This window comes from Haemaphysalis longicornis, unplaced genomic scaffold, assembly GCF_048455015.1.
Source record: "Haemaphysalis longicornis isolate Haplotype H1 unplaced genomic scaffold, Haemaphysalis longicornis Haplotype H1 scaffold_10, whole genome shotgun sequence".
NCBI lineage: Eukaryota > Metazoa > Arthropoda > Arachnida > Ixodida > Ixodidae > Haemaphysalis > Haemaphysalis longicornis.
This window is the reverse complement of record NW_027526204.1, coordinates 110011526-110035245: the sequence shown is the minus strand read 5'-3', so window position 1 is coordinate 110035245 and position 23720 is coordinate 110011526. Positions and strand designations below refer to the sequence as shown.

The 23720-nt window shown below is 48.2% G+C and overlaps 2 protein-coding genes across 3 annotated transcripts; both read left to right on the top strand.

Moving 5' to 3' along the window:
- The first annotated feature begins 65 nt into the window (after window positions 1–65).
- On the top strand, window positions 66–4004 carry LOC144159120 (uncharacterized protein C8orf76-like). Its single transcript, XM_077690413.1, has 8 exons — window positions 66–270; window positions 347–583; window positions 664–748; window positions 823–967; window positions 1055–1127; window positions 1205–1264; window positions 1402–1473; window positions 3850–4004. The coding sequence occupies exons 1-8, from the start codon at window positions 175–177 to the stop codon at window positions 3937–3939; spliced, it is 858 nt and encodes a 285-aa protein (XP_077546539.1). The 5' UTR covers window positions 66–174; the 3' UTR covers window positions 3940–4004.
- A 3586-nt stretch (window positions 4005–7590) lies between these two features.
- Eb1 (microtubule-associated protein RP/EB family member 1) lies at window positions 7591–23185 on the top strand. Of its 2 annotated transcripts, none has more exons than XM_077690410.1 (8): window positions 7591–7694; window positions 13536–13705; window positions 16408–16446; window positions 16940–17046; window positions 18481–18685; window positions 19640–19761; window positions 20850–21008; window positions 21697–23185. In XM_077690410.1, exons 1-8 carry the CDS (start codon window positions 7606–7608, stop codon window positions 21769–21771), a joined length of 966 nt encoding a protein of 321 aa, XP_077546536.1. In that variant the 5' UTR covers window positions 7591–7605; the 3' UTR covers window positions 21772–23185. The 2 variants fall into 2 exon arrangements, with proteins under 2 accessions (XP_077546536.1, XP_077546537.1); XM_077690411.1 differs by lacking the exon at window positions 7591–7694 and adding an exon at window positions 8924–9059.
- The last annotated feature ends 535 nt before the right edge of the window (window positions 23186–23720 follow it).

Genomic DNA, 23720 nt, shown 5'->3' with positions numbered 1-23720 from the left:
AAACATATAATTTGGTTTATAACAACTTATTAAACTCAGGGCTTGCGTTTTTTTTTTTTGAGCAATGGTTAGTGGTAAGATCTAGTGCCAGTCACGCAGCATGTGCTAAACCAGCTGAACTGCAGTGCAGTTATTTCGTGGTTCGCATTTTAAAACGTTGAACTTCCCTCTGCAATGGAGTTTGCATTTGAAGACGACGTTTTCGACTCACCAAGGGTCAGGAACTTATCAACCAAAACCTCGTTCGACGCCAAAATATGCGAAGCCGAAGTGAGCGTCGAAGCATTTGAAAACTGCCTGTCGGGCGCTAAAACTTGTGCTCATATATATCTGTCTGTCATTTCAGTGGTTCCTTACGGCCGTTTCCGATGACGTCGAAGAAAATATGATGCTAGAAAAGTACAGGGGAGACTATCATTACATGCGGAACGACTCGGCCAAAGCTTTGGAACATTACGAGCGCTGCTTGAATCTGGCGCCTAAATCTGCAACCTCCGTGCAACGGGACTGCGTTGACGGAATAGCAAGGTGTCATTTAAGCCTTGGAAGAAGCGGCGAAGCCTTGAAATGCACCGAAATGCTGGTATGCGAATTGCGCAAGTTTTGTTCATCAGACGGTTTCATTTTCGTTTATTTGTTTTCTTGCTTGCTTGAATTCAACAGGAAACCTTGTCTACAAACAGCGACCATAGGGTTTCAGTGTGGCTAATGCAGTCTGAAATATACAGTCGAATGGAGGACGTCGTAGGTATGAAAGTGGACACTGTGTTATTGCGCGTTGTTCTAGTGCACCAATTACAGAATGTGATACTTACATTGCAGAGGAAAGTGCAGCTCTGTGCAGATGCCTATTAGTTCGGCCATGGACGTCAAATCTTTGGTACCGTCTTTCAAAGTGCTACCTAGCGCGCCCTGACAGCACCACTAACCTGGCCTTTAAAGCTTGGGCCTGCTTGCTGAAAACAAGGTGATGCCCCAGATTCTATCGCTCTGTATTTTCTCGTATTGTTGTTTTGTCGTGCTTTATAACGATTCCAATTCTGCCTCATTTCAGACTGCTGTATCATGGAGCACTATCAGGAAACCAGTCTTTTGCGAAAGCATCCAACATTAAGGCAGTTTCTGAGGTATTACATTTGATGTAAAACCATTACTCTTACCCGCATTTGGCAGGCATGGTAAGACATTGATGTGATTACTACAGGTTGATGAACTGCTTAAAGGTCTGCATCTTCCAGAGGACTTCACAACACAGGCCCTAGATGTGAGTTTCAGTGTTTAGATGCAACAAAAGCACTCGTAAAAGCCGTTTCAGAGGTCAGTGGTGGTAACACCAACAGCGATACTAGCTGCTGTATAAAGAAAGCAAAGCTCATTGTTGTGTTGTGATTTCCTGTGCAGGAGCTCGACAAGGACAGCGACACCGTGAACAAGGCTGAAAGCGACGAAGAGGCGGAGTCGCTTTCGTTACTGGTGAGACTGAGAAATTGCATCAACTGTAATTATAAGGCTGCGTCTAATCTCACGGCAGCCGTGACAATTACCTCCGGGAAATTTTCACGGCAGTTTACATAAAAGCTGGCTGGCCGAAAATATGCTGAATAATATAACGTCCTAACCTAACATAACATAGCCTCACCGAACCTAGCGTGACCTAACTGAACACGTCATAACCTACCCAAATCCAGCCCAACTGCAACAAACCTAATCTAACCCAGTCCAACGACACAGAACACAACCTATATTAAACGTAATTCAACCCATTCTAGAAGTCCTGTGCGGCGATCTCTTGATATAGTAAAAACCAGAGTAAAAAAAATGTATTAGCAAGATCACGATAACTGAAAAATTCTGAAAGCTAAAAAAAACATCGCTATGTCGGACTCAAACTTGAGCCTTCTCGTTTAAAACCAAATAGTATACCACAGCGCTACAGGGGCAGCTGCAAACACTGATTTTTATGGAATATACTTAACTTTTAGGGAATACATAAACTAGATAGAATCAAAAACAAGGCTGTCAGATTTATTTTCAATAAATACGGCCCAACGTCAGTCTCCGAATTGGTTGCCAAAGTTGGATTGAAACGAACACCAGAAAGGAATAGAATTGCCCGTTTGTTGTTGTTCTTTAGGATAGTTAATGGTCAGATAAATAGCACCACAGGTGAATACTTAAAGGGGCACTGACACAAAATTTTGAAGGCGAGATAACTTCGGAGATAGATTGGTGGGAACACATATACATCATCTGCAAAATATCGACGGCGAATACAGCCTAGAACATATTTAAAATCAATTTTGAAGTGTGCGAAACGCAACCGAGCAGCCAGCAGAGGACCACGCGCAATTGTAAATAAACAACATCCAAACACGTCACGAGTTTGTGTTTGCCGCTTCCGCACTGTCGGCGCTTTTCGCCGGCTCGGCCGGCTCGCCGCTCCAATCGGAGGGCCGGAGGGCGGAGCTTCTGCTCTCGAGAACGAACGACCCGATCGTTGGTGGCGGCGGCGCCGTGAATTCGTCAGCTCATCGGGCAGCTTGTAGCGACCAAAGTTCTACAGCGATTCCAGGCACTCTGTATCTATTACTTTTGATTTACATTGGACGCGAAAACGCGCCGGAGGCACGAAAAGCTCACTGAGCTAGCCGCACGGTCGCTGTGCAGGCGGCGGCCACGGCCGCGAAGTGACCCAGGCCGGCGCAGGTAGCTCGAGTGATAGCTTGTTACCGCTGCACGAAAATGTCCCCAAGTCCCGACCATGGTGGCTTACATTAGAAAAGAGTTAATGATGCGATGGCGGGTTGCATTAAAAATTGTCATCTGACCGCTTACGAGAGCGGCACTCGAATATCCGCCGCAGTGCTGAGCCGAACACATCTGTAGGCGGACCTGTAGGCAGACCGGCCGGCTGCTCCCAGCGCGCGTCTTGCCACCCACCGTCTCGAGCGTCGCGCGTCGTTCTTTAGCCGCGGTAGCATTTGCACTCGCAGCGCCTGCGTCACATCCACGGTCACTTTTTAATTAAGCGCCTCACGAGATCAGTACGTGGGGGCATTTGCAGAAACTGCCGTCGATGCGGATTCGACAGTGCTACGGCGGCTCTGCTCTGTGATATCCCTCCTACGGTCACGTGGTCAGCTTTGTTCACACAAAATCCACAAAATCCATCGTTTCGCGGCACTCGCTGAAACCGAAACTGCGACTGGCCGCATTGAAAATTCCTCTAATTAAACAACCGCCGCACGCTGAAGCAAATGAGGTTTCTACAGGTTATAAGTAGGTAACTAGCTACTTATCGCAACAAAAAAAACAAGATGCAAAATTTTTGTGTCAGTGCCCCTTTAAACTTCTCTTCCGGTTACTCTACCAGACAACGTCACAAACATACTGTCGTTCCTTTCCAGCCCAAAAATAATTTTTTCAAGTATTCCTTTCTTCCGCGCACTGCCAAAGAATGGAATGAGCTCGACAGTAAAATTATTGAATCAACCAGTATTGAGGAATTTGAAAAATTGATATCTGCCTAGCCATGCTTGCTTTTTTTGCTTAGCATGTGAAACCTTTTCCATGTTGTTTGAAGCGCATTGTTCTGTGTTCTGACTTCGGTATTGTACTGTTGATTTTGTTCTTGTACCATGTACACCCACTCTGCTATGGCCCCACGTTGGGGCTAGCAGTATTGCTAAATAAAATGATAAAATAAATATTTACCCCAGAGAATCTCCGCGTAGTGTGCTTAGCCAATGAGAGGCAACTGCCTTGAGAAATTTCTGACGGGAATTCTCCCGGTTTCCAGGATAGTAGCCACTACCTAATTATAATCAAGCTTGCCTTACTATGTTTCAGAGGACATCAGCAGCAGATGTGATATCACTGTTCGAGAAGCGCTGGTTCTCATGGATTCCGCAGCATCCACCTGACAGCAACAATAAATAAATGCTGTTTTCAAGTGATTCGTTGCACCTGTGTGTAAATAAAACCGTGCATTTATTGCATCACTCCGTAACGTGCTTGCAGAGTCGATTCAAGTCGATCACTGCGATGTGGCGGTTGAAGTGTGTCCCAAACGAGAAGCAGTTCCCGCCCCCACCAATCACCAGTATTCTAGCACCACTGTCGGAGTCCCTGACAAGGACGCTGGTGTGACCAGAGGTCATGAAAGGGTGCTTGGGGTCTTGTCCCGGCAGCGCCACCTCTCTACAGGTCGTGGAAACCAAGTCTACAACTGCGAGTCCGCATGGATTACCGCACGCACCGCTTACTCCTCCAACCAGTACCAAGGTGGTCGTGTCCACAATGTGCGCTGTATGGCCAAACCTGTAAAAGGGGAAAGAGTAGATGTATCTGAACGATGTGTCCGACCAGAAATCTAGGCCAAATGACAGCTTGGAAGCGATGCACTTGTTCAGCAACCACTGGAAATTCCAAAATGTCAACACTTGCCCGTCCACTCTTGGATGAGGCCTCTCAGATGTGCCAGTCCTTTTAAAGCAGCCATGAAGACAAAATACAAGTTGGGTTTATTAGAAAGACTGCTTAGTCCTGATAACAATGATACCAATATCACCGCAATCTTGGAACAAATAACGGAGATATGAAAGAAATTGTGTGAAGCAGTCGCGACCCCCCAGCCAATTTCCCGCAACTTTTCTATGACGTCACGGAACCTTGTTTGTGCGATTGGCGGCCGCCTAACTGACCTGTCGCGACGACATGACTGGACGTCTGTAATGGGGCCTCTAGTTCCATTTGACCGCATCACTTGAATGCTAACGTGCAGTTAACGCACTGAAAATAATGCTTTATTGTTGGCCCGTATGACGTCATTCTTGCTCATAACACGTCACTGCGGCGCAAAATTTGAAAGTTTTTAAATACTTCTTGCTTTTTTTTTCATTAAAAAACATCTTTTGTGGCTGTAATGGAGCTGAGTAAGATACTGAATCCTAGTTCTTTCATATTAAACATTGTATTTTCTCTTCATGGCTCCTTTAAAACCTGGTCTATCCCATAACTGTAAATGTTCATGGCTCAGTGGGTTTCACTAGAAGTCTAAAGCAACCAACAGCTTGGCGACAACAGCCTACTCTCTAGCTTTTTCGCTTTAATTATAATGGCATCTATATCGTGCTATCAATGCATATATTGTAAGCAGTTAGTTGCCTCACCATTGCATGTTTGCCTTTCCAGTGCCCTGTTCACATGCTTTCAACCTCGTTTCCTGCCTGCCACTACCTCTAGTCTTATTTTTTCTTCACAGTATCGCTGTTTACTACTACGAGTTGCACATTTGTCTACCTGGCACAACACATCAAGCAGTGATGAACTTTTACTAACAGAATTTCACCCAAGCAGCCAATCTTTTATATCAAACTGGATGGTGCGACCTCATGCAAAGTCTACATTCACCCACGAGGCACTTGCAAAAAACCCTCACACACTTGCCACTTTCTTCGGCTGGGCCAGAAAGATCAGTTTGTTTTCAGCCTTCAGAAAACGTGCTTTCCACACCCCACGTTAGCTCCTGCAAAGGTTTAGGCCATCTTTTGTCATTAACACACAAAAAATGAAGGAAGCTCACAGTAACGCGTGAGGCTTGAAGGTAGTGAAGCTGTACGCAACCTTCACGACCATCACGAAGATTTCAGTCCATGACTGCAGCCGATTTGCTTCTTCGCTCCCGCAACAACGTTTACTTTATCATTGTTACTATAAGTGTTAGCTTCTTTCATTTTCGTGGAAGTGACAATTATTAGACATCACCTGTGAGGGTCATATGCTATACAGTAAAAGCTTGTTAATTCGAAGTCGAAGGGGACCATAAAACTGTTCGAATTAAGTGGAGTTGGAATTAGCGGGCGGGCACTAGAATGAATGGAAATCGCACCACACTGCGCTGGCAGAACACAAACAAGCCACCTTTGGATTAGTTATTGCGAATTAGGCGCTACTACACATTTGTGGCTGGTGATTTCGTAAATAATGTTTCGCAAATAATAATGGCATACGCCGGAGCTCTGGCGCCGGTGGCCCAGCGCTCTCTCTAAAAGCGAAATAAGCTTTTGCAGGACCGTAGCGTGCGTGCCGCGCTGTTTTTCTGTTTCGTTGTTTTGCACCTGTAGTAAATTTGGTTTGGATCTGCAACACATTGTAATCATTCTGGGCCGACTTCTTCTGCGAGGAGCGATGAGAACCAGGGGATCATAGTTCGAATTAACCGTTCTAGATACCGACGCGTTCGAATTGTCGGGAGTTTTCCCCTATAGAAATATACACGGCTGTACCGGGAAAAGGGTGCGAGTTCGAATTAACGAGCTTTTACTGTAACAGGTCTGTCTCAGTCTGAGCAAGTGTTGCCACGATTACGGTGAACGCTGGAGTATTTATTGGCCAATCTTGGCCAATCTCCCCAAGTGGGTATGCTTGGCTTGACAAACGTGCGCAGGGGATGTTAGGCAGTCGTTGCGAGGCCCGCGCTCGCTGATTAATTGATTGACTGAATGTAGGGTTTAACGCGCCGACGCAACGCAGGCAATGAGGCATGCCATAGTGGAGGGCTTCGGACTAATTTTGACCACCTGGGGATCTTTAACGTGCGCTGAAATCTCGTACACACGGGCGTTTTTGCTTTCCACTTCCATCAGAAAAGTGGCTGACGCGGCCGTGAATTGAACCCGCATACTTGCGCTCAGCAGCACGATGCCTTAACCACTGAGCCACCGCGGCGGGTAAGCCCACGCTCACGTGCGCACACTCGGCAATTTCTCGGTACTTTTTTTTTAAACTGCGCACACGAAACAATTACAATTTGCTAAACAGCACTGTTAAAACTCGAGCTGTAAGGCCTAATGTCCATAGTGTGTTATGCTGCTGGAAAACAAAAAAGGTCACAGGATCATACAAGTCATGAAATATCCTCGTGTGCTTTGACGGACTCTGTGGCTAAGTGCATACTTACAACTAGACGTTATTTCACATTTAATAAGGACACTGCACCTACTTGGGCATGTAAAAGGTAGTTTGCGTTCCCTTCTAGACATACCTAGGCAGAAGTCCCCGCACTGGCAGCCTTTCCCAGGCTAGTGCGTCCACACTGAAGCGATGGACACAGTTTAAGGGCTTCTCGGTGCCTGATAGCCCACAACTCACAATCACAGACGCCATATCGTGCGTAGCAACAGCAGCGTGACTGTGTTTCGGCGGAGGTGATGCCTCTCCTTCAGCCACTTTACTCCATGCTCGTGCTGCGACATCCAAGACATAGCAGTCGCTGAGGGCGGTGTCATTCGGTGTCCTGCCACCAAACAGGACCAGTTTCTCACGACCTTCCCGGTCCCTAACCTTCACTAACGAATGTCTCCACCTGGCCATCGGCGTGCATTTAAAATGCGACGCCTCGACAATATACGACCCGTCAGAAGGAACCAAGACGACATCGCTGTCGCAAGCTCGGAGGGGTGATGCACGGCCGCCGTTCACCAAAACGCGACCGTCTTCGAGGCACACCATAGCAGAGTGCTGTCGGCCTTCCAGCACGCACGCGTTCACCGGTTCCGATTGGAAAGTCTGTGGATCTGTCAAAATTGGCGCGAAAACGCGCGAATGCTTGCCACCGTTCTCTGCGAACCCGCCGGCTGTCAGCACCTGGCCGTCCGTTGTCAGCACCGACGAATGACCGAACCTGTGCAAACGTAAGTCTCCGCCATGCAGGGTCCAGTCAACTTCTGCGAGTTCGGCAGCTCTCCTTCTGAGAACTGCCGCGATGTCGGGCTGGGTGGCGAATTTTGTCGGGAAGACCTCGAAGACGCTTCCTTTTCGGGCCAGAGTGAACGCGTAGTGGGCACATTTTTCGTGCCACTCTTCGAACTCGTCGAACGGCTCGATGCTCTGAAAGCGCCGCGTTTCTTCGGCTTCGAGGCGGCTCACGAAGTCCGTCATGCCGACGCAGTCGCACGCTTCGTACCCTCGGGTCAGGTACCTCATTCTGATCGAAAGCAGGTCTGGGTACTTGTGAAGAGACCTCAGAGGCGAACCTAGGGATTCGAAATGCTTCAACATGACGATTCCGAAAGCGTCGTGTGGCTCCACTTGTTCGTAGACGGCGAGCGCTGCGTGCGTGAATGCACTCGATGTCCACTCGATGAGTGCGTCGGAATGTTTCGTATCCAAATACGAGAGCACACACTCTGCGATGATGAGCGCTGGCGTGTGGAAGTCGAGGCCGGCGTCTTGTAGCGCCGACTCCAAGCCGTGCAAATCGCAGATATCTTGACTGAAGAGCCGGTATTGCTCGCAGCATCCCGAAGTTGATGGGCCACTAGCGAGAGAAGAGAGCTCCGCTGAACTTTTGATGACTTGCGACTTGTTGGTAACGACCAAGGGAAGATCAACTTCGAAGTAGCGGCAACCAGCCGGCAACGCGCCGGTCGCCTTTAGTTTAAAGAAATTCGCGTCGTATCCGGCGCCGAGAGACAGAACTTGACAGGCGCTGTCCTTGAAAAAACGACAGTAGTCTTCGAAAAGCATCGACATGCACTTCGCTCGCACGTAATAACCGCGATTGATTAGGGGTGATCGGCGAGCGCATTTTGTGGCGAAAGAAGTTGTGAAGCCGTCTGTCATGTATCCTTTTAAAACCATGGAACACTTGCTAAGGATGCTGCTGTCGTTTGTACTTTGGACAGAACGGTGCTTACTGTTTTTAGGCATGCTTGTGGTTTTAAGAGAATCACGACAGGAGAATCAAGAGAACTGAGGGGCCCGAAAGTTCACAAGCTGGCCCCTGGGCGCCGCCATTTCGGTAGCAGTACCGCACGTAATAAACGGTAATTTGTATTTTTAGACCTCACATACTGCTTTTACCACATATTGATATTTTTAATTTAACTTAAAATATCGTGGTTGTATAAATTTTTTAGGCGCCAACATCAAAATTTGTAAATTCGATTGAAGTCGGCGCTCTGATTCGGGACTTCTGCGCCTCCTCCAGAACGCGAGTGCTAACGAGCTTACTGTTGGCCCCGAGCTTCGTTGCCCGCTGTTTTCTGTTCGAACTGGTGAGTTTGTTTCCTGTGACCAGCTTGTAGCCTTTAATTTCCGTCACCAGCTACAATCCCTGACAATCTGACGCCCTTGTTGAAAGCTGTGTTTCTGACGCCTGTAGCAGACCGGCGTCTAGGCTTAGGTCGCGGAACAGTACACCTCGGAGCTGTCACTGCCAGTCTTTTTTTCAAATATCCACGTACCCGCAGCTGCGCCCCGTCGTTTTACGTAACGTTTCCGACCTTGTACATTACTGTTGGACGAATGTCCGTGAGCTTCTTTGTACAAAACTTGCTCGCAGTGGGCAGGTGGAATGGGTCGCATGCCTGTCAAATCGGTTGACCTGCGAAGATATGTGCCTGGAGGGGCTTCGAATTTTGCTCGCTTTCTTGCTCTGCGTTACACAACGCCTGTTATTCTCACCGTGTTTATCGTTTCACTTGTGTTCTTTATTTGTAACGTTTTCGGCGTCACGCTGGGACGCGTTTGAAGCGTTGGCATTTCACCTTTTTGACGGCAGGCACCGACGTTTCGTTTGCCGTCGACACTTGCTCGTCCGCTCCAACATCCCGTACCGCCTGCCCTCGCTGTCAAAAGCTAAACAAGCGGTCGACAAACGACTTCGCTTCCGATTCTGTTTACGTAGGAACTAGAATTGTTCTTTTTGTTTTAAATTGAACGTGATGTGTTGACCGTCGTGCACCGGACGACGGAGCTTCACAAGCCGGTGTCTCCCGCTACCCTAGCGTGACTCGATAAGGCCCGTGACGTCCCATTCAGGAACGGCATACTACGCCGGTATTTCCCTTGCGTACAGGTCAGTCGGCGCCTCGTGCGATCGTTGTAGATGACTGAACGCTCGCCGCGTAGTCGTGACCTTTTAAACCGAAGACTTCTCTGCCGTCGGAGGTGCTTGCGGAAATCGCGCAGCGCTTCTTTTGCGGGCAGTGGACCCCGATCGCTATATAAGGTGGGTAGGGTACCGTTGTGAGGCGATTTGCATATCCAGCACGCGTCAGCGCGCGGCCCGTCTACCTGGCATCGTGCCCACGGGAACTTGCGTTGGCTAGCGGTCCCATTTCGCGATTCCGCCGCCTCGTGTTTGTTCTTCCGACGCCGGGTTTTTGCTTGTTACTTTGTACGCGCGGCGGAAGACGCCGCTGCACAGCTGTCTAGCTAATTTAGCCGTCAGACCAGTGAGGATGACCGGAACGTCGCGGCAGCGGCGTATTCGTGAGCGACCTAGCGTGAAACGAAGGCGTGTCCTGAGACGGCGTTGTTTTGTCGTCGGCGACGACGACTCGCGAGCTCTCCGATACTGTGACGGTCTGTCGCAAATGTGTCCGGTTGGCTGGCTCAGAATGCGCCGGATCGAAGTGCCGCCCTTGAAGTGGCGCGCTGCGCACGCGAGCGAGTCTTTCGCGGGCCAGGTGTGCGCGCGCGGTTGATTCAGGCAGGATGCTCGTGGTTTTTCTTTTGAGCCGCCACCCTCCTGATGAAACACTGACGTGGGGGCGTTGCTGCACATTTTCCGATGTGCCGGCTGCGAGTTGTAACAGCGAGAAGTAGGGCAAAATGCTTCAATGGGCGGGATTCATTGTAGCGACAGAGCATGCATAAAGTGTTTTTGAACCCATATAGCATGGATAAAACGTTCATCACTTTTACTATGAACTTCATGTTCTTAATACACGCTAGTTTGTAACAGGTACTGCTTTCAAATAGTAAAATCCCACATTAGATACCTTGGTACACTCTTGTTTCCAAGGATAGAAGTAAGTCAAGTTAGTTTAACATTTTTTTGGAGCCAGCATGTCATGAAAAGGTTTGCAGGGTCTAGTTTTGGGCGAGTTGGTAGTTCATATTAAAGTAGCTACTGCGAGAAGAGGAACAAAGACACGTCCCGTCATTTCCTCGTGTATTTGTTCCATGCCACCACACTGTAGCTATTTCAAAATTGGGAAAACGCTTTGTACTATTATGAATGCAACAGTCGACATAAGTTGTCGTTCTGTGACACTCTGAATCACAGGGCTCAAAACAAGAGGAGGCGGTAACTATATATGCTGTGGTAATTGTAACAGCCATTCTGCTCATTACGATAGTTGTTTTATGCTAACCAAACTGATACTCTTTCCAGGGCTGTTAGTGGATGGTATGAACAGAACGGAATGCGCTTGTGCAAACTAATATTGAACCCTGTTTTGATTGACACACCTGCTGTTAGTCACCAAACGTAATCAGAGGTCGATTAGGGGATCAGATAGTCAAGTCATGGCTGTCTTTTTCCTTTTTCGTACATCACCTAGTGTTGTTTGCTTCTGCTGGCTTCACCTGATGATGATTATGGAAACGCTGATAATGGCACCCTTGTGTTGCGCTAATCTCGAGTGCTTTCATTGTTTCTGGCTCGTAAATAGGTGAGCGTATCAGTTGTCAACCCACGCAACGGTAAAGGCTCCTCACATTTTGTGTGGGGTCAGCGTTAATGCGCGGGGGCAGCTTTTGTGCGTTCGCTAGCCTAAGTGGGTTTGTGTGGTTTGAACAAAAATAAAATGTTCTTTTGAATTTATGGCTGAGGTTGTTTGTTTATGTTTGTTAAAGATTTCATGCCCACGGTGCTATTGACTGGCTTCCAAACAAGCAGTACTAATATTATTTCAGCACCTAAGAGGCAATGTCAGCCTGCACAGTTGACTTTGAAAGTTTTCATAAAAGTTCGTTTCATTTAGTGTTTTAAAAAGCCGAGGCATTGACAAATAGCTGTTTTCTGGGGCACGCTCTTTCATTGAGCCAGGTATGGTTTGCTTTGGGTGCCTGTTTTGGATAACCTTTTTAATGGCGAAGGCATTGAGAGGCACTTTCATTCATGAGGTGTGCTGAGCCACTCTTTCGAAAGAAGAGGAGGGGTTGGCCTTGCAGGTTTGTGGTGGGAAATGGAGCCAGCCTAATGTATCGAGGAGAGTCGAGAGAGCGTGCACTACTTTTGAGGCTGGATGGAGTGTGGGTGTTTGGGTGTGGGTGCATCAGGTCTCTGATCTCTGTTGTTTCGCCGCGCACGCTCTTTCCGGGTCGGCGCGAAGGGAGGGAGGGGGTGACGCTATGTAGGAGGTGGCATCGTTGTCGCGCGCGCAGTTCCTCCCCTCGAGGCCATTGCGGTCTATTAAGGGGGCGAGGGGGAGCGTTTGAGCGCTCGTTTTGGGAGCGCTCGTCTCGTTTGCGAGAAGCTGCCTAATTGGAGCTTGATTGGTGTTAATAACGGTGAATTATTTTCTCGTGTGGGTGGCGGTTGACTAGTCTCTTTTTGTCGTTCCTTTTTTTTTTTTCTTGTTTTTGGGTGCCAGTGAGAATGGTTTGGCAGAAATACTAAGGTATTAGCAGCAACTGTTGTTTTTTGCTGGAGCTCCTTTGATGCATATTTCATTAGTCGCAGCAGTGAGGCTCGTGTAGCTTTGGTAGTTTCAAATGAGTCTTGCACTCTTAAATTTTTATCACTTTGGCTCATTAGTAGACCTTGCGATTAAGAGAAAGTGGCCACGCAATTATTCTGAGGCACTTAATATGCGCTCCTAAGTGGCTATTAAAATGCCTAATGAAGTCACAATGAAGCAAAGGTACTTTTCTTTTCTAAGTGAACATGTGCAAATAAACTTTTGTCTACCTTAGATTCTTTCCTCCCAGGCCCTTGCTTTGCTCTTTTCTCTCTTGTTTTTAACGAAGTACTAACGCTAAATTTGAAAGCTGAAATAACTATACTATGTGCAGAGCTTCCTTTGTATATGGAGATATCTCCCAGAAAGTTTCAATTGTAATCGTTCATTATATTGTATTTTAAAGCAGTTTTAATCTTTGCTCACACAAGAAAGCTCAGAACGGGTACCCTTTCAACAGCGGCATCAGCATGATGTGTTGAGCAGCTCTCCCAAAACTGCCGACATCACGGCTCCAGTGATGTGGCCAAGGCACTGGCTGCTGTTGGCCTGCGCTGCTCCACCTTGTGCATCAAATCTCAATTTAAAGACTGACGTCATGCTTCCCAGGTGTGTGTGACCACGACCGGTCTGGACGCGCTCGCTCGCTCTAGTGTGTGCGTCCAGAACAACCCTGTTGCAACGAGAACAGCGATGTCAAGAGCGCCCGCCTGTCATGACGGCCGCCTCGATGTTGCTGTTGTCAAAACCGAAACTGGCACAAATTATCGAGGCTGCACATAATTGTTGTCAGCCATCTAATGTGCCATTCTATGATTACTGGGCTGGTAGACACACATGGAAGTTAAAAAAAAAAAACAAATTTTGTGTTAGTACTCCTTTCCACAATGCCTGCAGAGTTAGGGGACAGATGTGGGCAATCACTGGAAGATTGGTTGAGCTGCAGAGAGGAAAGATGCAAACGCTATGTGCTGGAAATGGCCAGCGTTCCTATTGATAACGCTACCCTTGGCTGTGTGGTGACACCGTCCCCTGTGCTCCTCATGCTCTTTCTCGCAGGTGCCGTGAGAGGCCGGACAGGAGGAGGAGGATGGGAGAGCAGGGGCCCCTGTGTGTGAACGTGCACGCCACCAATGCGACCACAGAGAACCTCAGCCGCCATGACATGCTGCACTGGGTCAACGAGTGCCTCCGCACACACTACACCAAGATCGAGGAGCTCTGCTCAGGTGAGGGGGCCGGGCTGGTGGCGGTGGTTGCCCGTTACAACGCAACACCAGGTGGGTGGCTGTCTTGCCGTTGAAACAGCTTCGTTGACTGCAGCACTCCCACGTCCCTGTTGGCGTAAACTCATCTCTTCTTACCTCCACCTCATTGGCGTTGTTTTTCTGACCGTTGTCAGTTATGTGGTCCATCATGAGCGCACCTCTGCTCTTCAGCCACGAGGGAAATACGACCGGCTGACCTAGTAATGCTTACACCTGTCCCTGTATGTCTGCTTGACTCTGCGTAATCGGCGTCAGAATTTTTAAACTTTTCTTCTGCAGTGTAATGCCCTTGAGGGTTAATTGGCATATTCACGGGAGGTCCCATTGTCCCTGAAGAAGAAAGTGTATGACAGCTGCATCTTACCAGTGCTCACCTACGGGGCAGAGACTTGGAGGCTCACTATGAGGGTTCAACTTAAATTGAGGATGACTCGGCGAACAACGGAAACATTAAGCGACAAGGAGAGTGGAGTGGGTCAGGGAACAAATGTGTGTTAAGGACATACTAGTAGAAATTAAGAAGTAATGGACGTGGGCAGGGCACGTAATGCGAAGGCAAGATAACCATTGGTAATTAAAGGTAACAGAGTGGATCCCTATAGAGAAGGCAAGTGTGGCAGGGTACGGCAGAAGGTTAGGTGGGCAGGTGAGATCAAGAAGTTTGCGGGGATAGATTGGTCTCAGTTAGCACAGGACTGGGATAAGTGGAGGTCTATGGGAGAGGCCTTTGCCCTGCAGTGGGCGTATACAGGCTGATGATGATGACCCTTGAAGAAGTTGCTCTTTAATTTCATTCTTCTTGGCCAGCACCTGCAGACGCTACGCACCATCAGAGGTGATCCATCTAAAAACTATTCTCTCCCTCTAAGTTTCATCAAAAATTGACTCTGTCATGCTATCTACGTCAGTATTATGCTTTGGCTGTCAGGTTGTTGTGCAGTGGTTTTTACGGTTACTGTGTCAACGAACACAGCAGGTACAGTTCGTTTAACCTCAGTGTAATGAAGTCACTTGTACAGTTGAACCTCATTATAAGAGGCACTATTCACCCACATGGATGGCCGCCCTATCTTTCCCATTAAGTTGACCTCTTTTATAACAGACATCGGAGGTAGAAGACAGTTGGTTATAAGGGACAAGTCATCCTGGAACTTTAATCAAGTCTTGCTTGTAACAGACATTTTCACTTCAGATGCAGTGCCACCAGTCACTAATTGCAGTTGCTTCCATTGTGGAAACACAGGTGGACAACAGATGCCTGCAGTCGCTATTTATTATAACTTCAGCAAACACACAGTGGTTCAGGCAGCTATGAAATGACGATGAGAAGCCCTGCCAATGGAAATGCAACTTACAGAAGTGGTTGAAGCTTACTGCCATCTGTTGGAGCACGACCACACATGCGGGCTCTCCCACTCGCGTAGCTCCCAATCAAGAGCATCGCAGATGTCTAGTCCTGCAAGCGTAATGAATAGCCAGAGCACACAGCGGAAGAAGCTGTGCAGTCTGGCTATTCATCAGGCTTGTGAACTTAACATGTACGATTCATCTTCCACAAACAGTGAAAGAAAAGAAAGCGTGTAGACTTGGTTGTAAAAAGCAGTGTAAATACAGCCATGAAGCAAAACAAAGATTCAGAACTGTTTCATAAATTCTGGGGCCACACATAAATCAGAATGAATCTGTACGTGCAAATGACATTGTTAAATTTGGAGGTCTCTAAAATCGGGAAGTGTGAAGCCTTTGGGCCACTGCAGAGGGGAATCTTGTGGCATAAATTCTTGTTTTGACAAAAAATTGAGGTTCAGCTGCAGTTTACTTTTTTTTCTCTGTGGGTGCGGTGACCAATTGGTGAGTCTCGTCGTAGCAACAGGATTTCTACTGTGAAGCGTAGTGTTAACAACTTTCACTCTGACACTAATGTCCTATACCCCTCCACCGTCGTTTTTTCTTGACCCTTGCTTTTTGAGACTGTGGCTGTGTTTTTGGCCTGCTGCTCCCCTATTTCCTTGCAGCAGAGAATCTGCATTAAAGGGACATTATATAAAGTTGTAAAAGTTGTCTAATGGGCCTTAGCGAAAAAAGCCACGAATGACTAGGCCTGTCTTTTTTTTTTTTTTTTTTTTTTTTTTTTTTTTTTTGCTAACTTGCATTGTAACACAATGGTGGCATCTTTGGTACATGGAGAATGAGAATACTATGTGGCCAAAGACATTATTGTAGATGCTGATTGTGTGAATCGGTGCGAGTGTGGTAGCTGCTATCCAAAGACTGTTCTGGTTCTGGGCTCCGCTAGAAACATTAAGAGCGAGATCGCAATGTTTTTGGAACATGGCACGAGCCATTTCCGTGATTTTTTGTACTTAATATGCTTATAAACGACTGCAGTGGCTACAAACAAACTACGCGAGAAAAGGCAGACGATATCGCGCATTCATAGCAGTCTCCTTTCAAAACTCGCACGCCTGTTGACATGCGGGTCCGTCGCTTAGGCGGAGTTATACCGTACGTGAGCTGTTGCCATTCTTAACTTGTTTCCGAGTATAGTGGCGTCTTCCATGCTCCTTGTGTGGGGAAATAAGAAGTCGTCTTGGCTGGGTGATGACCGTTTGGTGCTCTTTGAGCGTCTTCAAGCTATTTCCTTGTATTCTTTGCACATGCAGGTGCTGCTTACTGTCAATTCATGGACATGCTCTTTCCCGGTGAGTGGTGCCTTTTGTCCCCTAATACGATGGCCCGCTTGTGCCTTTTCTTACTGGGTCCCGTTTTCTCTGAAAATTGGGCTTGGGGTGTTTTATTCAAGATAGATTCCTGTGCATTCAACACATTTGGTAACTATCAGGGAATCGGAATCGGACCTTGTGAAATTTGGAAATTTGTGAGATTGGGCTTTAACTGTATATTTGGTGGTAGTGGCCAGTGTGAAACTGAAGCCCTGTTGCTCAGGGCTGTAACCTGCAGAGCAGTCTGAGGACAGGCGCATGTACGGAGGAAATGGGCATATTTGTGCCATTATTTTTGTCCTCTCAGGCATGCAGGGTTTTGCTGAAATGTGTTTCCGCACATTGCACAGTCAAGTTTTCTGTGCTGTTGGGTCTTTTTCTGTTGCTGTCTTGCGTTTTTGTTGGCACGTGTAGGTACTGCCGCAGCCTTGAAGTTCCCTCCTTTGCTATTGTTGCCCCCTTATCTCCCCAGGTTGTGTGACCTTGAGGAAAGTAAAGTTCAAGACAAATCTTGAACACGAGTACATCCAGAACTTCAAGCTTCTCCAGGCATCCTTCAAGAAAGTGGGCGTTGACAAGGTGCGCTCCCCGCTGTTTCCACTTTCTAAGGGGAGGAACTGGCCCTGGCCTGTCGTCACCTGCATGGGTGGTGTCTTGTATGTGCGTGCTCTGCTGTGTAACCGTAGCGTGTGTGGCACTCTCGAAACAAGACATCCCGACCCTCTTTTGAGCTGTGGTTTACCCGAAGCAACATCTGTGAGGCTCTGCCTTAATGGGTGTTAGGAACTTTTCACTTTTTCTTTAGTGTACGATTCTACTGCAGAGAAGGGCAGTAGAAAGTGGCCAGGTTAACTCTTTTGTGACCGCGGAAAAATGGCCGATTTTGAGTGCTGCCGGGAAACTTTTTTTTTTTCTTGAGCTACTGGACACATTTAGCATTGCTATGCATGAAATTGTAGCTTATATATTTCTCTTTCAAACACATAACAGCAGTTTTGTGAAAGGTGTAATTTTTGACAGTTTATTGTTCAACGAAACAAAAAATGCAGAAAGAAGTATACACAACACAAATAGGCGATTTGACTGAGCCTAAACATTGTTCTAGGAATTCTGGGATATGCAAAATGTTTCTGCATTCCTAAGCTATGATTTAATAGATACATCAGAGCTGTACACCAAGTTGCGGAGTTTTGTGGGCCCAGCAACCTAAGGGCCTTGACCGCTGTGCCGCTCCGCAAAGCCACTCAAGAGTCGGTCTCTCTAAAGTATGCATCCAAGCATGCTTGTTTATGTCCTCACACCAAATATTTATCACTGCAGTGGTAAAAAACAAGAGAAAAAGAATTAGCACTCTTGAGAAGCAGTTCGCATTGCTGTGCAGCGGTAACTTTACACGAGCGCCAGGCTATCTTGATGGTGATAACACGACCCGGCGCAGTGAATTTGGCAAAATATTCCCGCCGCACGTTGTCCAGTCCCGACACATAAAAGCACTACCACAGTCGGATAGTAGGCACGTTTTGTTTATAAATACAGCGCGAAGTCAAAAACGAACCTTCCCTGGCAGCACATTCAGATCTGAGGCTGTTGAATTGGAGAGTCATTAGAACTAAAATCAGAAACCACGTTATTGGTGGAGTCATCACTCCCTGAAACCGTTCTCCGCCTTTACAGAGTGCGCAGTGAAACGGGACGCCATTTTCCATACCTTGGGTTCAAATTTCACTCGTGACGCAGTCTATTCACGTGAAGTGTAAACAAACTGCCACGAAACTGAAAAAGGGGCTTCCAATGAACACTCCAAATGGCGTCAGTTGTACGAATAGCTCAGTTTTTACTTTTTGCGGCAGGTTTGAAAATCATTGTTCACCCGTGAATGATGGCTTACGCCGTTGTCACGAAAGAGTTAAATTCAAAGGGACCGTGAAAGTTGCTTCATCTTGGAACTGCTGTCCAAAAGTAAGGAATGCAAGGTCATTGCAATAAAAAAAAACCATTTGCCCGTTGTTGCAGAACATCCCCGTGGACCGGTTGATCAAGGGCCGCTTCCAGGACAACTTTGAGTTTGTCCAGTGGTTCAAGAAGTTCTTCGACGCCAACTACGACGGGCGCCCCTACGACCCCGTCGAGGCCAGGGGCAACACGTCCGTCATCGGCACCGCCACCTCGGGCTCCACCTCGCGCATCGCCAACAACCACAAGGTCGCCGCCCGGCCGGGTGGGTGGCGTCTTCCTCTTTGGGCGTCCTCGGAGGTCGCACATTCTTATCAAGTGCAGGGCACTTTAGGGGCTTGCCTTGTCTTCGTAGCTCGCTCGCTGGACCCAAGTAGAGCCCCACTGAGTTCCGTCGTCGTGGCGTAACCCAGATGCTTCGAAAACCAGGCAGTGTATGTAGTCATAAGCGTTCGAAACGTGTGAATCACTGGTGCTTCTCACACAGATCCCCGTTAAGTGCAAAGAAAACTGTAGGTACATTCCAGGCAAAACATGCGTTATTAACCGGCATTCATCTCGCGTTCATTTAGTTCGGAATGCTCGTCGGGTCGGTTTTTACGAGTCAGCGAAAAAAAGTGGCAGTGCAATGCCGGCACATGTGGAAGGAAAAGCAAGCACAAAAAGACCAGAACTCCCACTGGCGCAGTTTCAGGCAGGGGGCACGCAAGTGCTTCGAAGGCGGGAAATTTAATTTGCATTGGAGGGTAACGGTGTGTGGACAATGGTGCTACAGCCCGTTGTGGCAAATCGCTGCTCTGCACTTCCGACAGCTTTCACATTGAGTGGAATGGCCTTAAGTTTTCTTGTTGGTAGCCTGAACGCCTCTCCGTGGGCCACTGTTACATTTCGGCCATGGGAAGGTGAAGTTGCTAGTGAGGAAGTGCTGGTTTTTCAGTTGTTTATCGAAGATGAAATTGCTATGACCAACAGGGGCAAAACGGTAGAGAGGGCATTGTTTGTGATCAGCACTGTTAAGGGGGGGGGGACTGGTCTTAGACCCATTTCGTTTATTTCTTAACCAATCTTAATAAAACAAGGTGGTCTTACTGAGTTCTCTGAGCTGATTTCAAATATGCAATTATTTTTCAGCTTTTCTTTGTCTGTCGTGGGGTGCGAGGGTCTCTTCCTGTTTGTTTTTCTCTTGCGTAATGGTGCGTCCCATGCCTGTGCCTTGCAGTGAACGCAACCAAGCCGATGGCTCGCAACGTGCCAACGTCGAAGCCCATTGGAGCAGCAACACGGATAACAGGCAGCACAGGCTCAGGAGATGCGCACAGGCTGGAAGAGCTGACCAACCAGGCAAGTTTGTTTTCTGCTCCTCTTTCCGTATAGTAGGGAGCTCTCTCGGCTTCTTCGTTTATGGTTTTTGCACTTAACGGTGTCGAGTTAAGCAAATTCTTGCTAACACAGTGACATATCCTTACTGTGAATGGTCATGTTAGCGAACTTTGGCTGTTGGATGATCAGAGTCCGCGTAAAGGGGCATGTTTGAGCATGGGCTCCACGGGGCTGCCAGTACTTCTGTTGGGACGATGGGGAGCAACTCGGTGCTTTCAGTGGAGTGGGCGATAAGGTGGGGTAATAGAAGATGGTTCAAGCTGGTGCTGGGGGGAGTCTCTGGTGGTCAGGCTGGACTGGGGTGCATATGGGACTAGAAGCGGCTGACTCGGTGACTGTGCTAAGTGCAGTAGCTGTGGAGGATGCACAGAGCACGACAGTATGGAGGGAAGGCAAGCGTATAGCTTGTACTCACTGGCGAGGCACGCACGCAGGCAACCATGTGATTGCGCCGCTACTGGTTACGTCGGGCTCCGCGGGATGGCGGTACTTGTCCGTGCTAAGCACAGGATCTGGGTTCAATGTTCCAAACTCTACCCCGTCGAACGCAAAGTAATGCCTCGAGTAAAGTGCGAGTGCGGTTAATATAATCTCTGTTGTCACGTGCACCGTTGAGAATCGGGTTGAAACGGAACAGATGACGCACGCTGGCGTGTGTCTGTGTGTTTTTATTTCTTTGGCGTGCTGGGGCGCTGTCGCACATGTGCGCCATGTCCGTGGCGCATCGGCCATGTTGGTGGCCGTTTCCAGTGTTGCCAAGCAAAGAAACTGACAGCTAAACTTTTCAATGAATACCACCTATATTTACAGCTGGGTTCTGTCATACATTGCCTTGCATTTGTGCATCACTTCTGTCGTCGTGCGGTAGTCCCAGAGAGTGGATGGTCCATGTACTTAAATGGATAAATAGATACTCAGCGTTGAACGTAACAAGAGCGTAAATGACAAGCTTAAAACTCGCTACTGTTGCTTTCCATCCTTGTTCCAGCTGTTTTTTCAGCTGTGCCTGTGATGCCAACCAGTCTTGCTTTTCTCTCTCTCCCCCTCAGGTTGCGGACCTGAAGACAACCGTGGACGGGCTGGAGAAGGAGCGCGACTTCTATTACGGCAAGCTGCGCGACATTGAGGTGCTGTGCCAGGAGTGTGAGCAGAAGCATGGAAAGTCTCAAGTCGTCGACCAGATACTCGAGATCCTCTATGCCACTGAGGTGTGCACGGCTCTCTTTTCGCCCGGTACGGCCGAGCCGGGGAGGTCTCTCCGGTTTTGGCAGTCGTTTTGGTGTCGCACTGCACTGGTGTAACCCCACATTGGCCATTTGACAGATACAGTGGACAAAAGCGCAATCGCGTCTAGGTGCAGAGCACTTTAGGGGCTCGCCTTGTCGTAGCTCGCTCGGTGGACCGAAGTGGAGCCACGTGGCATTCCGTCGTCGCGGCGTAACCCAGAGTCGTCAAAAGCCAAGCAGTTTATATAGCCACACGTGTTCGAAACTCGAGAACCGCTGGCGCTTGTCATACATCTCCACGTTGTTTAGCGCAAAGGAAACTGCAGATACAATTGAGGCAAAATGTGCGTAATTAACCAGCAACGCTCGCGTTCATTTGTTTAGGGGCGCTGCTTGGGTCAGTTTTTACGATAGCAGGCGAAAAAAAGCGGCAGTGCAATGCCGGCACATGCTATAGGAAAAGCAAGCACAAAAAGAACAGAACTCCTGCTGGCGCAGTTTCAAGCAGGGGGTGTGCGAGCACTGCGAAGGCGGGAAATTTGACTTGCATTGGGAGGTAACAGTGAGCGGATAAAGGTGCTACACAGCCCATTATAACGGATCACTGTTCTGCACTTCTGAGAGCTTCCACATTGAGTGGAACTTTTTTTTCTGCTGGTCTCTGGTGCAGGAGGGGTTCTCAGTCCCGGAGGACTACGTTGAAGAGGGCGGTGCCATACCTGGCGGCGAGGAAGAGGAGTACTAAGACGCACCATCGTCCCTTCCCTACTGCTCCTCCGATGGCGGCGGCCCTGTGGCTTGCGGGGACACGGTCTGGGCGACTCCCTGGACAGCGTGTGACCAACTGTCGAAAGCTGCTCCGCGTTGCTTTCAGTCGTAATTTGCTGGTTTGGTGGCATATTTTTTAACAGAACTAGCGTCCCTTTCTATTCCTTTATCCGTTGCGGGGCGACCTAAAGTTTTGTCCCGGTTCTTTTCTTCTGTCTTCGACGAGATTGTTTTTTGATCTCATGTGTGCAGCCTCGTATGATTCGCAAAACCACGACGCATGAATGTTTTATTAAGCGGTCTGTCGCACTCTGTCTTGTTTTTTTTTTTCTTGCTAGGCTCGTTTTGTTTCCCCGGATATATTTATGGCTGTGGTTGGTTGGATGGCGGGAGCGGGCGGTTTCTGTTTAGGGGAACGGGACAAAAAGACACCTCAGGCATAGGGCACGGTTACCCCTCTCACCCTCCTCTCGCTGGTAGAGAACTTTCCGTCGTAAGTGTTTCTCCTCTTGCAATACCTCTATGCCCTCTCTCTCTCTCTCTCTCGGCTAGCAGAGTTAGGTTGTCCGCTTTTGCCCTTTGACCTGTTCGTTATGAAGGCTGTAGCCTGCTAGGGGGTACTACTACTACCACGCCATGCAAATACGACGCTAATACTGAACGCTGCCGCTTCAACTGGCAGCGTGCCTGTCTTGGGGGCCAGATTGCGATGCAATAGTGCGTACGTGAAGGCATTAGCGCCGCGCTGTTCGTTTCGGCGAATCGAATGTTTTAACGTCGCGTAGGTGTAGACAGTTACTGCGGGATCGCGCATTTTAAAGCAATTTGCGGAACGAGCTGCATTTTTAGGAATCTGAAATTTACGGAGCGTTCGTACGGAATAAGCCCTTGTACAGGCATTGGGCGCAGTTTTATTTTGGTCCGCGAGGCACGCGTGTTCAGTATTGGCGTGGCAGCTTCCTCACACCCTCTTGTCCTTGGAAATGTGTTTTTCGGAGTTTTATGGTTTCCTGTTTCGGATCACCCTGTACATATGAACGTGTAGGCCTGTTGGTGTTCCACTGTGCACCTGTTTCTGGACGACGTGACGCAGAGGGCTAGTTCATTTTCCCCCCGCTGTGTTGGTTGCTGCTGTTCTTTTATGCTTTGTGCCGGTTTTTTTAGACTAATCGACCGATCAACCCTGTTTCCAGGCAGTTTTCCTTTGCTGCATGCTTTATTGGGCGGCCGTTTTTGTTCACTGTCGGGAGCCCAGCTTTGAGACTGAGTGAAACGTTGTCCTTCTTTCGCTCCCTGAAATTTGAGATAATTTTGATTGTTTCCCGTGCCACTGCGCACAACAACGGCTGCTTCCGAAATGCAAAGTTGTCAATAAAACTTTTACCTCCCAAGTTTTTGTTCTGCATTGTCGCAACTTGCTTTTCAATAACCTGAAGGTGAACACCTGTTGTGGGGAAAAATAAGTCAGGCTTTACTGTTCGTTCATGTCCCATTTTCTTGTGTCTTAGGATTTACACCTGTACGTGCACAGTGTGCTGCTTTGCTACTTGAGGGATTCTGCGATATTTATGTGTGGAGGCACCATAGACAGGTACTCGTGGAAGTTGGCCTGGGTACCAAGAAAGTAATGTATAATGTAAGGATAAGGCAAGTGTTCTCAAAAGTTTGTGTGGCTTGCATTTGGTGAGCCTTGTGACCTGCTGGTATTGCCACTGGGATCGGAACACTTCCAGTTCGAGAGTCCTCCTGGCCTCCCGTGCGCCGGCGGCTTTCACGCGCATGTGTGCGGGGTTATTTGTCGCAGGTTGCTTACCTTTCAGAAAAGCCCCTAGTTTTTGATTGGTGGAAACATTAGCATGTACACACAGGTGTGAAATTGCCGGCATACGGGAGGCCTGGAGAGCTCTCGAACTGGAAGTGGCGGGA

Bases quoted from the DNA above. Each gene is read 5' to 3' on its own strand.
- LOC144159120 (XM_077690413.1), top strand. From the start codon at position 175: ATGGAGTTTGCATTTGAAGACGACGTTTTCGACTCACCAAGGGTCAGG. The intron at 584-663 runs GTATGCGAATTG...TGAATTCAACAG, and splicing joins TGAAATGCACCGAAATGCTG to GAAACCTTGTCTACAAACAG. The intron at 1,128-1,204 runs GTATTACATTTG...TGATTACTACAG, and splicing joins ACATTAAGGCAGTTTCTGAG to GTTGATGAACTGCTTAAAGG.
- Eb1 (XM_077690410.1), top strand. From the start codon at position 7,606: ATGCTTGCCACCGTTCTCTGCGAACCCGCCGGCTGTCAGCACCTGGCC. The intron at 7,695-13,535 runs GTAAGTCTCCGC...TCTTTCTCGCAG, and splicing joins ATGACCGAACCTGTGCAAAC to GTGCCGTGAGAGGCCGGACA. The intron at 13,706-16,407 runs GTGAGGGGGCCG...TTGCACATGCAG, and splicing joins GATCGAGGAGCTCTGCTCAG to GTGCTGCTTACTGTCAATTC.